The sequence below is a fragment of the Danio rerio genome, chromosome 8, assembly GCF_052040795.2.
Source record: "Danio rerio strain M-AB ecotype USA chromosome 8, GRCz13ab, whole genome shotgun sequence".
Taxonomy (NCBI): domain Eukaryota; kingdom Metazoa; phylum Chordata; class Actinopteri; order Cypriniformes; family Danionidae; genus Danio; species Danio rerio.
In genome coordinates this window covers 17,874,057-17,889,950 of record NC_141028.1, presented here as the reverse complement: position 1 = coordinate 17,889,950, position 15,894 = coordinate 17,874,057, and the positions used below count along the sequence as shown (strand labels likewise).

General features: G+C 35.2%; 1 protein-coding gene across 21 annotated transcripts in view; it reads left to right on the top strand.

The window, feature by feature from the left end:
• Window positions 1–1,203: 1,203 nt before the first annotated feature.
• Window positions 1,204–15,894, top strand: part of agbl4 (AGBL carboxypeptidase 4) — a 680,504-nt gene continuing 665,813 nt past the window's right edge. For 20 of the 21 annotated variants that reach the window (XR_015497064.1, XR_015497066.1, XR_015497062.1 and 17 more), the window contains 2 exon segments: window positions 1,204–1,285; window positions 4,484–4,606. Coding sequence is in view for 3 of the 21 variants with exons in the window: in XM_087263312.1 (XP_087119438.1) it covers window positions 1,249–1,285; window positions 4,484–4,606 (160 nt within the window). In the remaining 18 variants the exon portion in view is untranslated. 21 annotated transcript variants of the gene reach the window in all.

Here is a 15,894-nt window from a genome sequence, read left to right as displayed (position 1 = left end):
TTAAAACAAGACAATATGTTTTCCTCGTGTAGAAAATAATACTGATTTAAGAATACTTAGATATTTGGACAAGAAACAAGCCAAAAATTCTAAGAAAGAAAAGCAGTTTTTGCAGTGTATGAAACTGAAATCTATATGCTTACATCAGCGGTGCGGTGCCAAAAGGGCCGGTGTCCTGTACAGTTTAATTCCAACCTTAATCAGACACACCTGTGCTAGCTAATCAAGCTCTTACTAGGCTTTCTAAAAATAATCTTGCTGGTGTGCAAGATTAGAGCTAAAATCTGCAAGACACTAGCCCTCCAGGACAGAGTTTGGGCACCCCAGGTTTACATGATGTTCCACATCAGCCATCTTGCTTTAAGCTGAGGAGAAGTTGCATGACTGTCACGTAATGAAAAATGAGGGATAGTTTTCAAAAGCGTTTGTTTTCGGGGTTCACACGACAACAGGATTTTTTTTTTTTCTGATGTGCCCACTAAATGCAGTCTTGCAAAAGGCCAAAACAGTTTCTGTTATAAATGATAACTTGTTATAAATGATAACCTTGTGTAAAAAATTAAGTCAATACATAAAATGAAAAATTATAAACAAAATAATAATAACAAAAATATACAAACATGTAAAAGTATAAAAATATAGGCTATGTGCGCATACATGTACTCCATGACCTAACACCTACAGTATACAGTAGCCTACTTATTTTCTAACAAAAGCCTGTTGGAATAATGTATAGATGGTTTAACAAAACAAAAAAAATAAATAAAAATAAATAAAAAAATAAATCCGCAAATCATCTTTCAAAATGCCTTTATTAGCTTGTCTCTTATTTTGAGAATATTCTTTATGATTATTTACTAATATCTAAGAGCATTATATGCATAAAAAAAGAAAGAAGGTCAGTTCAGAGTCATAATAACTCTTTTTCATATTGCCCATTTCCCTAATTGAAGTTAAAAAATTAAGGGTAAATCCACTCTATGTAAGGGTCAAAATCACTTATCTCTCTTGTAGTTCTTGGTTTATCAGCACTTACTAAATGACTATATTAACACCTGACATTTCCTACGCTTTGAACGCTTTATAGGGCTACACATAACATTAGCTGGTGCGGTGTGAAAAGACATCCGTGTGGCTGGGGGAGCTGTGCCGTTTTCGTGCTACGTCAAATCCTTCCTCTCGCGCGCAGTACGCCGTCGTCTTGGAAACGCACCTTCAGCGTCGCCAGCCAGTGGTTGTTATGAGAGGATGATGGAAGAAAACAGCAGAGAACATCTCGATACTGGTGTGTAAAATTAAAACACATTCATAAAGAGTCATTTTAACCATTTTCCATTTACATATGCGCACATGATTCGGTCTCTGCATGGAGAGCGAGAAACAGGTGCATGATATCAGCGCTTCGTCTATGTAAACATAGCGACTGTTTGCTAACGTTAGCCGAATAAAATCTTGTTTATGTGACACTTACCACCATGTAGAGGCAAAATAATACCGAGCGCCTATGTATTGAGATAAGTATTCAGGTACAGCTGCGTAAGTCATGATATGCATCACCACGTGTGTTTGTAGTGCTGTTTTGTTACGATGAACATTCATTTAAACGGTGATTGGCATACCTACAGTATACTTTACTGACTCTGTTACGTCTTTATGGGACTATAGTTACTGACTTGCTCTAAATTTTTTATCAATTTATTGGACGTGTATTCGTTTAGGCTACATTCAGGAAGGGATGAATCAGATCCCACATCAGCCTTGTTTAGACGAGAAGACAAGCTTCCTCAAAACTGTTTCTGAGTTTGGTTGTAGTATATGGTTTGTGTTTATTATAAGTATATACATAATTAATCATAGTTAAATAATAGTTACAATTGTTTAGCTATAATTTTAAACTACCAATGACACTTCTTACATATTTAATAATATACAATGTAATTTAGAGTAGTTTGTTTTTTTATAATTTGAAGAAAAAGGTACCATTTAAAAAAAAATACATGTAAATATAATTGTTTGCATAGCAGAATTTATTTTAACTTAAGAATAATATAAAAGTGTTAAGATTGATCTTAAGGTGTGTGGGTCGGCCATTCTAGAAGCTTTATTTTATTTGTCTGAAACCAGTGTCTTGAGTTTCCTCTGTTGTATTTAGGGTCATTGTCTTGCTAAAATGTCCACTCATGCTTTATCTTCATCATCTGGTATTGAATCCTTTTCACATTTCTGGGTTTTTCTGCAGCGGAAATTATCGTAGTTGGGTAAACTTAATTTTTTTTTTTACAAGCACATTTGCTCACATAATAAAAGTAAAACCCATGATGGTTTTATCAATACTTCCAGTGTAGACTAACAACAGCAGCCAGGGAAGAGAACAATGTTAAATTTACTGTCCTGCCCACAGATGCTGCATTAGAAACAACTTGCGTAAGTGGCAATAATTTTTTTGTATATTGATGCAAAGATGATATAATGACATGTCAAATGCATAAGAGTCTTGTGAAAAGGGTCTATGTAGGTGTTGGGGCTGAAGCATCTAATGATCATTTTTGCTGATGAAGGGCAGGGGAGGGTTTGTGGGGGCTAAATATACAAAATATAATTTTTCAACAATCATTTTTCTATTCGCTCTAAGTTCAAGACAATGGCACCAAGGACAGCATATGGTTTTTAAATTTTTTTTATAGGACTATAGAATGTCATGGGATCTTTTTACTCCGGTAAATCAATCTCAAACAAATTCCTGATCACCTTACACAACACTGAGACCACACATATAACCGCAAAATAACACATTGTGAATATTTTTGAGACCCCTCGAAATTTCACAAATCTTGTATTCAGGGGAGCCCCCATAGTTTGCACCCTGATTCCAGCTACTGAGAGATTTCAGCTGCTGTCTGGGCATTCCTTGCCATTTAACATCTTCCTTTCTTCATGTTTTTAATAATTTTTCCTTTCTTTTATATTGCTTTGGTTGTTACTGAAATTTGGTGAAAATTGCCAGTCAACAGCACAGAACTTGATTTTCAAATGAAGGGCTTTGTGAAAATTAAAAGGTTGTGATTTGTACATGTGCTCTCAAGAACCTTTTCTTTGTTTAGTGACACATGAAATTAATGATTTTATCCAAGGTATTGTCAAAAAAGCTATTGTGTATTGTGCTAACTGCAAAAAATGTGTTATGCAAAGATAAGTGATTAAATCATGCTTTAGTCTAATGCTGCCAGATCTATACATTCCTGTGCTTTCTAATATTTTTTTTATTTATTATAACAACAGTGTGATTTTAATGATCTCATCTTTTTAAATGTTCATTTGCAAATATCTTTTTTTTTTTTTTTTTAGCTTTTTATTTGATCAGGTTTTATTTATTTCTTTTGACCATAATCATACACAACAATTCTTTAATCAAAATACATTTCAACATGGTCAAAATGGAGCGGGATGAAGCACAAGCTTATCATTTTCCCCACCCCATTACCACACACATCATTTGTCTATTACTTCAACTAACGTTTTTTCTTTTACTTCTGTCTTTTTACATGAGACCTGAGCTTTACATGAAACATATTTTATCATTTCGGCATCTTTGACATATGTTTGATTCCATTTGTACATTTACAATTTATTACACAGACCCAAAAAAATACATAGTATTGCAAACAGTTATTAATTAAAATTTCATCATACTTTTCTCATTTTGTTCTTTTTCAATCACCTCTATTAGTCATTACATTCCTTTTAATAAGATGTATATATTTTTACATTTAATAATATCCTTACATTATTTGAGACTCTGTTCCATAATTTCACACCACATACAGATATACAGTACGCATTTTTAAAGTTGTCCTTGTTTCAAACCACCTAAGATTCAGTTCTTCTCTCAGATTATATCCCCCTTGTCTTTAAAAAAATTAAAACTTTTGTATGCATTTCTGAAGTAATTTATTCCTAGCTTTAAACATAAATTATGCTGTTTCAAATTTAACTAATTAATTGAACTTGAGTATCTTCAATTTAAAAACTAAATTTTTATACTTCAAATTCTTCACATTTTCTATTGTTCTAATTACTTTTTCTGTATTGTGCATAAGAATCGCAAGTTCGATTTAAATACATTCCCCAAAATTTCAACACTAACATATTTAGCTTTTTAATGTTTTGGTTACATTGTCAAATCAGCTCATGTTAGTTAAATAAATTGAGAAATTCATTGTCTGTGCTGTTATTGTCATACAGTGCACTCAGACCACAACTCTAATTACGTGACAATATTAAATTACTTAGTTTTAGAAAATGCTTTAACTTTTGCCAAATAATTGTAAAGTTGTCACCAATCATAACAAATAGTATATAGCATAAATATATTTATATATATATATATATATATTTATATATATATTAATTTAAATAAGTGATTTAAAGTATTTTAGTAGTATTTGAGGGTCATTCACAATATTTTTGACTGTTTGTGTGGCAGATAATGAAGCAGGAGGAGAGGATGCTCTTGTGGGGAACGTAAACAAACTGATGGTCACTCCTCCAGGATACACCGGACCACCCAAGAAAGGCCATGTCATTTTCGATGCGTGCTTTGAGAGTGGTGAGAGACTATTTGTATTTTGTACATTTCTCCTTTTCTCTTTCTCCAAACTAAATGTAATACCTACTTAATATTATTTTCTGAAAATAAGTCCCTTTTGTAATCTGAAAATGCATCTACATCAAGCTAGCAAAACATGCAAATGCACACACATTTGGATTGGTGTTAAATAGGAGTGATGTGCCGCGTGAATATTTGTACCAGCCATTGTAAACTTCTTCACTGTCACTTTTGATCAATTTAATACATTCATACTGAATAAAAGTTCTAATTAGCATATAATATTAAACTTTTTTTAATGGTATTGTAGTTTTTTCACTACTAAGGTGTGATAAAATTAAGGAATGAATATAGAATTCTAGATTGTGTTGAAACTATAGTACAATAGTTTTTATTTCATCATCAACGTGTTATTGAGATTCTTATAGTTGTCATTCCACTAGTCTGGAATGCTAAAAGCATTTTTAACATACAGTTTAGCATTAATAAACTTTTAATAAATCAATACACAAACATAAATGTATACAATTATTCAAATAACCACATTGTTTAACATTATTTATTACGAAGGATTGTTTTAAGTCGCCATTAAAAGCATGTGCTGAGCTTGTCATGAGAACAAGCCGGATGTAACATATTAACGTAAGCGTGTGGTGTTGACATGTTCATGATCTAATTTATCTCCTATATAACCAGAATATCAATTAAACGGCACCTTAGCTGAACAATGTATTAACATGGCAGTTAATTAAAGATTTAGCAGCATGTATACGTTGAACGGTTAGAATAACACTATGGTCCCTCTTCAAATGCAATACCCCCTTGATTTCCCAGGAGAGCAGTAGACTTCAATAGTCAAACATGTTTTGTACAGAAATCATCGTCAGTGTCTTTTGTTTAACCATACTGTTTTCGTATATGGCAGCACAGCTCGAAGAGAGACTATTGTCCATGTGAGCGGGGCTTTTAATGGATAATTATCTCCCTTTTAAATGGAGGGGGTTAAAATTAAAGCGTTTCATTTGAAAGTGACTGCTCTTGTCGGTCTACCTCGCTGAAAACTGTAATTAAAGCAAGTTATGATATTTTGAAGAATGCTTTGAGTAAAATGGCCTTTGTTTGGCACTTTTTTTTTTTTTTGCTGGTCTGAATGAACAGTGATGTAATGAAAATAAAGTGCTTTTGCAGTGACAAGGTCAAGTGGGCAGCTGAGAGCAGCTTTGGGCCAGATTGACAGTGAATCAGTATGGCTGGAACAGGCACAATATCATTCTTTGCTGGGAGATTAGGTTCAGGGTCTCCAGCAGATGAGACTCAGCTTTCATATTCTTGACAGGCAACCAATTCACCCCTCTGCGGGGAAAAAGCTCGCCTGTGGCTCGGCTCCCCGTGGGGAGGGTTTTTTTTATATAGATTTTTTGGTCTTGGAAATATTCTGTAATAGTACAATTTCTAGGTGGAGCAAGTCTTTCTGGTCTTATCGAGCAGTTGCTGGTGAGTTTGTGTTCAATGTTAAGCTGAAAAAAGCAGTTGGTTACGGATCTAGTGTCTGAAACGTAAAACTGACCTCTTCCAATCAATTCCAAAGTAACTTGATCAATCTATATGATTTTGAGAAGCTCTACCGGACTAAAAATAAAACCCTGTTCACATTCCGCTTGAGGAATCGAGCCATCCATCACCACAGAGATCTTTATTGCTATCAAAACTGATGTTTGTTGTGAGCTTGCTTGTATGCTGATGCTAGTAGTTTGTGAAAGCGATATCCAAGAGTGGATGACGATGATATGCAGTGAAGGACGGCAATAAAAGGACACGGAATAATAACATGGGTTTCAGAGCCAAAGTCAATATAAATAAATAATCAGGATGTTTTATAAGTTTCTCTGTTTCCCCATCTGACTGGCCCCAAGGACCCCGAGGCACTGATTAATGAACATCCACCCGCAAGACCAGGATCAGCTAACATATATGACATTACCCCCATGTCTCTGGCTCGGCAAATTCTCTGAATGATTTATGGAATAGATATTAATCTGCTTCCAGTAAACGCATTATCCAAGTTGGAAAATGGAGAGGAATTGATGTTACAGCGCTAATGTCAAATTAATGTCCTGTTGCTGCTTCAGCAAAGCAACACTGCAGTGAAATGATGTTAACCACTTGCACACTGACAAAAGGGAAGCGACACTTTCTTGGCAACAATCAAGGCTTTTGACGTAAGTGACTTTGAGAGCTGAAGCCCCCGTGTCAATTGAAGGACTTGAGATGCAATAGTTCAGCAAAGTTTTCGGAGCTTAACGTAGATGGTCATTAATCAAACACTCTTCTCTTTATGTTGAAGAAGATGTGGAAATGTAAAGGTTTCTGGTGATGTGGGCTCATTTATCAGAAAGCCACCTGTCAGCAAGTGATAACTTTTCACCATTTGCAGAGTCTCCTTTGTTACAGTGAAAGTCAGCACCTTTGAAATTTAAATGATATAAAAAAAATATAGTCAAAGGGCAAAATATCACATCTTGAACTTCATGTATTGTACATGATGTATTGTACATCATCACATTTCAAAGTATTAGCATCAACCCTTTTTCAAAATAAATATATCCGTAATGAGTATTAGCAAATTCATTTATTTTTAATAACTTCAAATACCCTGTTGAGTACTCAGGGAACTTCAATATGTATTTTAAGTGCCTCAAAGCTCTTTCTCTCAAAAAGGGGTTCCTTTTTAGGAACCACTGACAGTCTTTGCAGTTCTTGTAGGACCCTTTTGCAGTAATTGGAATCCTTTAAGCATTTTTTGTCAATACGGAGGTTCCCTATAGGGGAACTTAGTATTGAACATGTCGCCTTTTTTTTTCTAGAAAACATTTCTAAAGGTGTTGTTGACCACAACCAAAGAAACCCATATATGCAAAGAAAATTAAACTAATTAGTTCACAAATTAAGTTATGTTTAATTAATTAAAATGACACAAGGAAAAAGTATTGAACACATGAAAAAAGGGATGTGTAGAAAGGCAGCGAATGCCCAGACAGCAGCTGGAATCTCTCAGTAGTTCTTTAGAATCCTCTTGCCCATCATTATTGTAAATCAATATTAGTAGCTTTAGTCCAACATTATCAGGGTGATGAAGATGAAACTAGGGTGGACGTTTCAGCAAGACAATGATCCAAAACACAGCCAAGAAAACTCTCAAATGGTTTCAGAGTAAGAAAAGAAAGCTGTAGAATGGTTCAGCCAATCACCTGACTTGAATCCAATAGAAATACAAAAAAGGGCAATACAAAATAAAGATTAGATTTGATAGACAAGACCCTCAGAACTATCAAGATTTTTACACTCTGTTGAAGTCTGTGGAAAAAAAACCCCCACACCTGATCAATGCATGTGACTTCATTCTCCACATGAGAGCCATCGTTGGTTTTTTGCCAGAACCTGGTTTAACTCCATGTCAACAGCTCCTTTATAAATTTTATTCCCAGCAACAAACATGACGTGTTCAATACCTATTTTCCCCAATGTATGCGTGCTTGCAGCACCATTTGGCAAGAAATACCAATCATCAACAATTTAAAGGGTTAGTTCACCCCCCAAAAAGTCTGTTATTCCTTTCTCACCCTCATTTCATTCCAAACCCCCAGGAGCAATTTAAGATATTTTAGATTAAATCTAAGAGCTCCCTGATCCTCCATAGACAGCAATAGTTTCTTTCAACTTATAGAAAATTACCAAATATTGTTAAGGCCTGGATTATACTTCTGCATCAAGTGATAGGCATGACCCATGGTGCCTGCCTTGCGTGTAGTCGTGCATTTATACTTCTGCGTGGTGTGTGTTGCTCTAAAATAACACTTTCGAAACGCTAGCTGGCAGTAGGTTTTTATGTTCTTTAGTGTTAAGTTTCTTTGTGGGTGTTTTTTTTTTTTTTTTTTTTTAAAGCAACAAGTAACAAAACTTGCTCATTCAGAGGCGGGAACTAGCGGATGTACAACTTCAATCATATGAAAAAGTATCCTTGCAGTTTAATGATATTCAGATTGAACCACTGCACTACTGTTTTTATTATTTTTCTGGATGTGTATTTGAATGAGCTGGGATCATTACAGTCTGTGCAGGATCAGGAAGATTTTAATTTAATTACACATATCTTAATCTTAGGGTTTTGGAATGGAATGAGGGTGAGTAAATAATTATAGTTTTCACATTTTTGGGTGAACAAACCCTTTAAAGCAATTTTTTGTACCAGAAATTTTTTTGAAAAAAAAAAAGATAATAAGATAAACAAACTGAACAAACTGATAATAATATAACAAAATCTTTCAGTAGAGTGACATTTTATTCAGCTGTTTTTTTAAAAAGGAAACTTTTAGACATTCTGGTGTTGACGTGAATATTTTTTTTCATGTAAAAGTCACTTAAAAAATATTGTTTTTGTTTTTATTTAGTAATTGGAATATATTTTTACTTTATGGAATAATAATTTATTCATTGGCTTTACTACACCTCATAAATAAATTAATTATTTTTCATGTTTGTAAAAGTCTTGCGTGACTAATTAAAACAAAACAATAGCATAAGTGCAGTTGAACCTGTTCAAATACTGATTTTCTTGTAGTTTTGTGAGCAGTAGTTTCAGCTCTCCAACAATGATATATTCGCTGTGATTGCTACACGCAAGCTTTCAAACCAAGAACACACCATCTAGCGAGATTTCAAGCAAATGTGTCTCACTTGAAAGCCAAGATATCAGTCAAATTCCTTTCCTCTGCCAGAAAAATTGTTTCTTGTTTCTTTCTCTCTTTAGACAGCTGTCATGAATTTTCCAAAAAAAAAAAAAGTCAGAAGAATGCCTCTTATCTTTAGTATCCGGGTAATAAATTCTAATTGGTTAATTAAAACAGACCATGGATACATAAACTGTTTACTGAAGGCATAAAACACTTAATTTACATTTAGATGAGATGTAACTCATTTTCTTGTCAGCCGTATGCAGATTAGGTCAGTGGTATATCTTTTTCTTAGGCATTTGGGCCTACAGGTTTCTAATTCCCTCTCACTTCAGTCTTTTTTTTTTAGCATAACTTATTAAAATAACCCCCATTATGCACAGTTTGATAGTAAAAAACATAATGAATATTTCCCCAAGGCGTCATTAAAACGGTATTGATGGCTCTATAGATATAGTTACGTTTGCTGCATTATGTAAATTCCATAGATTCTTGAATTTAAAAGAGCTTTAATGGTTATAATTAGCACTTTAATCGTGTGATATTATCGGTGGGGTTTTATTAAACAAATGTACTTTCTTTCCAGTTTAGAAACATTTGTTTATATCTGTATATATATTTTTTTCTTTTGACTTTTGGTTCATACTTTTTATTTACGATAACAGACACTGATAGTCTTGCATTAATCTATGGCCTCAGGTTAAAAGCATCTGCATCATGCATGGCGGTTTTAAAAGTATATTTAATGCAAACCACTTTGCATTTTGAGGGGATCTTGAATGTTTTGAAGTACGCGTCATCCTCCCTTTCATTCACGTAGATGTTCTCATCAGTGTCATAATTCATTCGGGGCAAATTATGTCTCAAATATATTTCCACATGCTGATGCTTATCAGAAGCTCAGAGTGATAAAACTTACTGACTGTAGCTGCTGATTAAATCTGGTGCCAGCTAGAGGCAGAGGAAGAAGGTGTGTGTGTGTGTGTGTGTACACAAGTGCATATATGTGTATGTGTGTCTACATAATGATTCGATTCCTACCAAGGGCAGAATATAACGCATCCACCAATGACAATCCAACATGTGCGGTACCCCCTAAGCATTTAACGGATTTGCACTAGGGATTTTAAATTATCCATTGTAATCATAATAGATGAAAAAAAAAAAACTCCTTAGATTCAGCGAACAAAAGAATGTGTTTGGAGAGGGGACAAGGCCTCAGTCGCATGCTTGCTAATGAGGATAAACAGTAGGGAAAAATCTCTCCGCTGATGGGGCTTTAATTGTTTTGCGCTTTTTTTTTCATTGAGTAGTATTCTCGTTCTGTTTTTATCTTCCCTCAAAAAAAATTGCTTCATGTCACTCTAGCAGAGTTCATCTAGTGGATGAATGATTACATTTAACACCCCAAAACGACAAGAGGGGGATGAAGTAAAAAAATACACAAGTAGGCAATGGGAACAAAAAAAAGGAGGATTGCAAGCAGATATTTATATACTTCAGATGTGCACCCTGCATCAAGACAGTCAGGACCCCATTGATTAAAGAACATTCTAACAATCAGGCTCGGCACCCGGCACAAGTGGCTGCAGGGGACAGCGGGGGCTTACAGGGAGGATGAAGAGTACTTACACAGAAATTAGGGTACTATAGATGAATTTCTGCCCTCGACAAAACATAACAACATGGGCATGCATAAAAAGACAAGTAGAAAGGATATTAGTTGAAGATTTTGTGCTTAGCGCTCAGAAGATGAAAGTTTTGCCTGTAAACGCCTTGGTGTTTAGCAGAAGAGTCAAGCTCTGGCTAAGAAGGCTGCATCACTGTTCGGTGTCTTACTGTTTTCTTTTTTTATTCTGGAGGGTTTAAGAAGGATTTGACTGAATTGATTTGGGCTGCTGTCTGAGAAGAAACCAGAGAAGTTATCTGATTTATTGTTTTTATCAAGCGTTTTTTTTTTTATTTTTTTTTTTTAGCAAGTTGGAGTTGGCTTGCTTGTCCTCTGTCAGTTTTGTAGCTTTATCTCTTTCATTCTGATACTCAGGCCTATGGTGTTATATGGCTGTGACCCTGAAGAAAATATTCCTTCGCTCAGAGACGATGTGTGGAAGGGGTTTTCATGCTCACCCCCTCCTAAACCACAAGGTTAAGAGCCTCGCTTCTTGACTTTTACTGTAACACATTCTCGCTCATTGTGGCCCTTCACCTATATATCACTCATTCAGTGCACAAAGCAGAACAGCTGTTAAATGTGCAGTTATTTTACAAAGTGGATTTTTTTTGCTGTTTTTTTTAATTGTCTTGAAACTGCAATAGCAGAACATAAAACTTTTGTGATTTATAGTGTACATTTACAAATAAAACAGAATTAGGACTGCATGTAGAATAGAGGCTTTATGTGGCCGTGGACCACAAAACCAGTCTTACAGCGAGGGAAATGAGTATTGAACATGTCATGTTTTTTCCTGGGAATAATTTTTCTAAAGGAGCTGTTGATATGGAATTGAAAGAAAGTACTGAACCACTGAAATGTAATTAATAATTTATGTACAAGTTTTTCTTTTGGTGATGGCAGCTTAAAGACACTTCTCATATGGAGAAAGAAGTCACGTGTTGATCAGGTCTGATTTTTTTTTCCCATCGACTTCAAAAGAGTGTAGAAATCTTGATAGTTCTTTTGGTCTCGTTTATCAAATCTGATCTTTAATTTGTATTTTATATTGGATTGAAGTCAGTTGATTGGCTGGAACATTCTACAGCTTGACTTTCTTTCTCTGAAAGCATTTGAGAGTTTTGGCTGTGTTTTAGAATCTAAAACACAGCCAAAACTCTCAAATGCTTTCATGTAATGTATTTTTGACTATTTGCAACAAACAGCAGGGAAAATAAGAACTGTAAATCTCATGGTTTTTCTCAGAAAACATACTTCTAAAGTGCTGTTGACTTTTTTTTTGTTTGTTTTGTTTTCACAGGGTGGATGTTTCAGCAAGACAATGATCTAAAATTTAGATCATTGTCTTGCTGAAACCATGAGATTTACAGTTCTTATTTTCCCTGCTGTTTGTTGCAAATAGTCAAAAATACATTACATGGGTCAAATTTAGGCATGTCCTGATTAGGTTTTTTTTTTTTTTTTCCTGAGTGAGAGTCATTTGATTTTGAGTATCTGCCAATGCAGAAACCAGATCCGATACATTCAACAACTCTGTTAACAAACAGAGCACTTCTTAGAGGTTGCTTGAACAATCAAGTAATAAATAACCCTAATTCTTCACTTTTGGACATGCAACATTTAAAAAAATCAATTATAAAAACAAATAGCACCTCAACTTAAAATACCTGACTGGCAATCATAAGTTCCAGACCACAGACATACTCATGATTTCCGCTTCAAGCTGCTTCAGTGTTCTACTAAATGCGTTTCAAAAACTTTGTGTTTTTGTTTTATTCATCATAATAATAATCATATTATGCTTTAATTAAACACAGACTGAGAACGCTAAGGAAAGTATGTCGCGATTCCTTAGTTTTGTTTATCGGAAAGCGATTGTCCTGAAATGTGCGCTCCCATTTCACAGTAGGGGTGCGTTTTTCGGCACAACACCTGCATTTAACCAATAGTGTCTCTGCAATAGTGATGCCATGCTACACGCGTCAAGAAAGAGGTCTAACTTTGTGCCACCACATAACTATAGATGTGTTCAAAAATAATGATAATATATGTATAGATGCATGTATTCAAGTTCTTATCGGGATGTAACGTCCGAGTCTGATTAAGTCTGAAACTGCGTGATCGGCCCAATTTCCAATCACATGATCAAATCTAGACATCCCTTGTCAGAATCATAATTTTTTTTACATTTTTTTATGGATACTATAACGATTATGTCCCAAAACAGTATTTTGTAGTACAATATTAGTAATGAGCATTCCTAATCGCTTAATTTAGACCACTTTAAATTTAGATTTTTACAGATTGCCAGTTGCCATAAAGTCTTTGTGGTTTTCATGATGTCTGGAGCAGTGATTGGGGGGGGGGGGGGGGGGGGGGATAGTCAGAAAGTTCTCAGAAGACAACAATATCCTAAATTCTTAATTTTTAATGTGTTTTTTTAAAGGTAAATGAAGGTGCATAATAACCTTCTTTATTAAAAAAAAACAAAAAAAAACAGCATGTTCTGAAAGAAAGTCTCAGCCAGGTACGACAAAGTAATGCAAAAGTAACTTACAAGAAACATAACACATTACAAATCATAACAAGTAACTAAGTAACGCAACTAGTTACTTTTTTTTGCGTAGTAACTCAATATTATAATGCATTACTTCCAGAAGGAACTTTCTCCTACAGTGGTTGGGAGTATATAAAGGTCATTTCAGAAGTGCTTAATGTTACTGAAAAAATCTTTTTTTTTCATTCTGCTCCATTGTTTTTCTATGCAAATATTCTCTACACTAACCTGGAAGCAACTTGCACGACAATCTTTGCAAAAACCCAGCAATCAAGTTAAAAGACATTCAACTATTTTAAAAGACTCTAACTATCTTTTTCATTCCACAGCCTTGCTTCCTTTAACACCTGTTATTTTGTTCAAAGTAATTTAACATGAAAGAACAAGCAGTTATATTTGTGCTTTGAACTTTGCACATCTGTAGCGCATCCTTAAAGTCTCATTCACAGAGACGAACCATGTAGCTGAACCATAATTTGAATTGGCCCTCACTTTTCCTGCCGACATAGCAACTGCTTCTCAGAGCAGAAGTGCACAGTGGTCCGTGCTCAGTCATGCTGTAATATTTACCCACCCCTAGAGTGCTCGGTTATAGAGTGTGTGTCCGCAATGTGGAACGAGCGGGCCGAGCAGATATCTCAAATGTGCACAAGCAAATGAAACGGGTGATAATCCTGCCTGACATTCCTACCGTCAGCCTTGGTTATGTTTGATCAGAGCCTTGCAGCCTAGAGAGATCTGGAATGAAACATCGGTTCTTAGGTTATTGATGGCCTTTGCGATACCTGCATGCGAATGTCATTGAGCGCACGTGTGTTTGCGCATATTTTATTGACGTGTTCTTTGAGGTATGTCCTCTGGCGTATTGCCCTGAGAACTTTAGAATGTATTCAAGTATGATTTTAGTTACTTTTGCCAGATTGTGTTTTTCATGCTTATTTTAGTGTGTGAAAATCTATATGCCTGTCATATTAACTATTAACTTTTAGACAGTTTATATAATACCTTTTCTACTTGTTCATTAATTTATTCATTCATTCATTCATTTTTCTTTGCTTTAGTCCCTTTATTCATGAGTGGTCGCCACAGCGGAATGAACTGCCAACTTATCCAGCATATGTTTTACTCAGTGGATGCCCTTCCTAAGGCCAATTTTGCTTATTCAATTCACCTATACCACTTACCTTTGGCTTGGGGAGGAAACCCACACCAACATGGGGAGAACATGCAAACTCCACACAGAAATGCCAACTGGCCCAGCTGGGACTCGAACCAGTGACCTTCTTGCTATAAAGCGACAGTGCTATAACCACTGAGCCACCATGTCTCCCTTTTTCTACGTGTTTTTCTGGTTTTGTTTTGACATGGTTGGTGCAAGAGTTTAAGGTTCCTTTCACATATGTGGTTCAATTAAGTATTTGTGTGGATATTCTACTTTGATATTAAAAATTCAGTTATATTTTAGTTACTATCAGAGGCAAACAGAATCTGCAGACATTGTTTGCTATTTCTATGCAGATGTTTGTACAAAATCTGCAGATTTATATGAAATGATTTGGAGAGCATAGTAGCTAAAAACTTAATGTATGAAATAAAATAAATTAAACATTTTAACCTTTGAGGTTTCCAATTAGAACCCCTTGTTTGGTAAACAAAGACAGTTTTTAAATAATATATCCACTTTACAAACTTTATTGTACATCAAATAAACATTTGCATTTTCAATAATATTCCTGAAATTAATATAAAACTAAATAGATTTACACGCACTGGCCACTTTATTAGGTACACCTGTCCAACTGCTCGTTAATGCAAATTTCTAATCGGCCAATTAAATGGCAGCAACTCAATGGATTTAGGCATGTAGATAAGGTCAAGGCGATCTGCTGCAGTTCAAACCGAGCATCAGAATGGCGAAGAAAGGGGATTTAAGGGACTTTGAACGTGGTATGGTTGTTTGTGCCAGACAGGCTGCTCTGAGTATTTCATTTACTGCTGATTTTCACGCACAACCATCTCCGAATGGTCCGAAAAAAAAAGTAAATATCCAGTGAGCTGCAGTTCTGTAGGCGCAAATGCCTTGTTGTTGCGAGAGGTCAGAGGAGAATGGCCAGACTGATTCCAGCTGATAGAAAGGCAGCAGTGACTCAAATAACCACTTGTTACCACCGAGGTATGTAGAAGAGCATCACTGAATGCACAAAACTGCCAACCAATCTGCAGCAACTGCGTGATGCTATCCTATCAATATAGACCAAAATCTCTGAGCAATATTTCCAGTACCTTGTTGAATCTATGCCACGAAGAATTAATGTAGTTCTGATGGCAA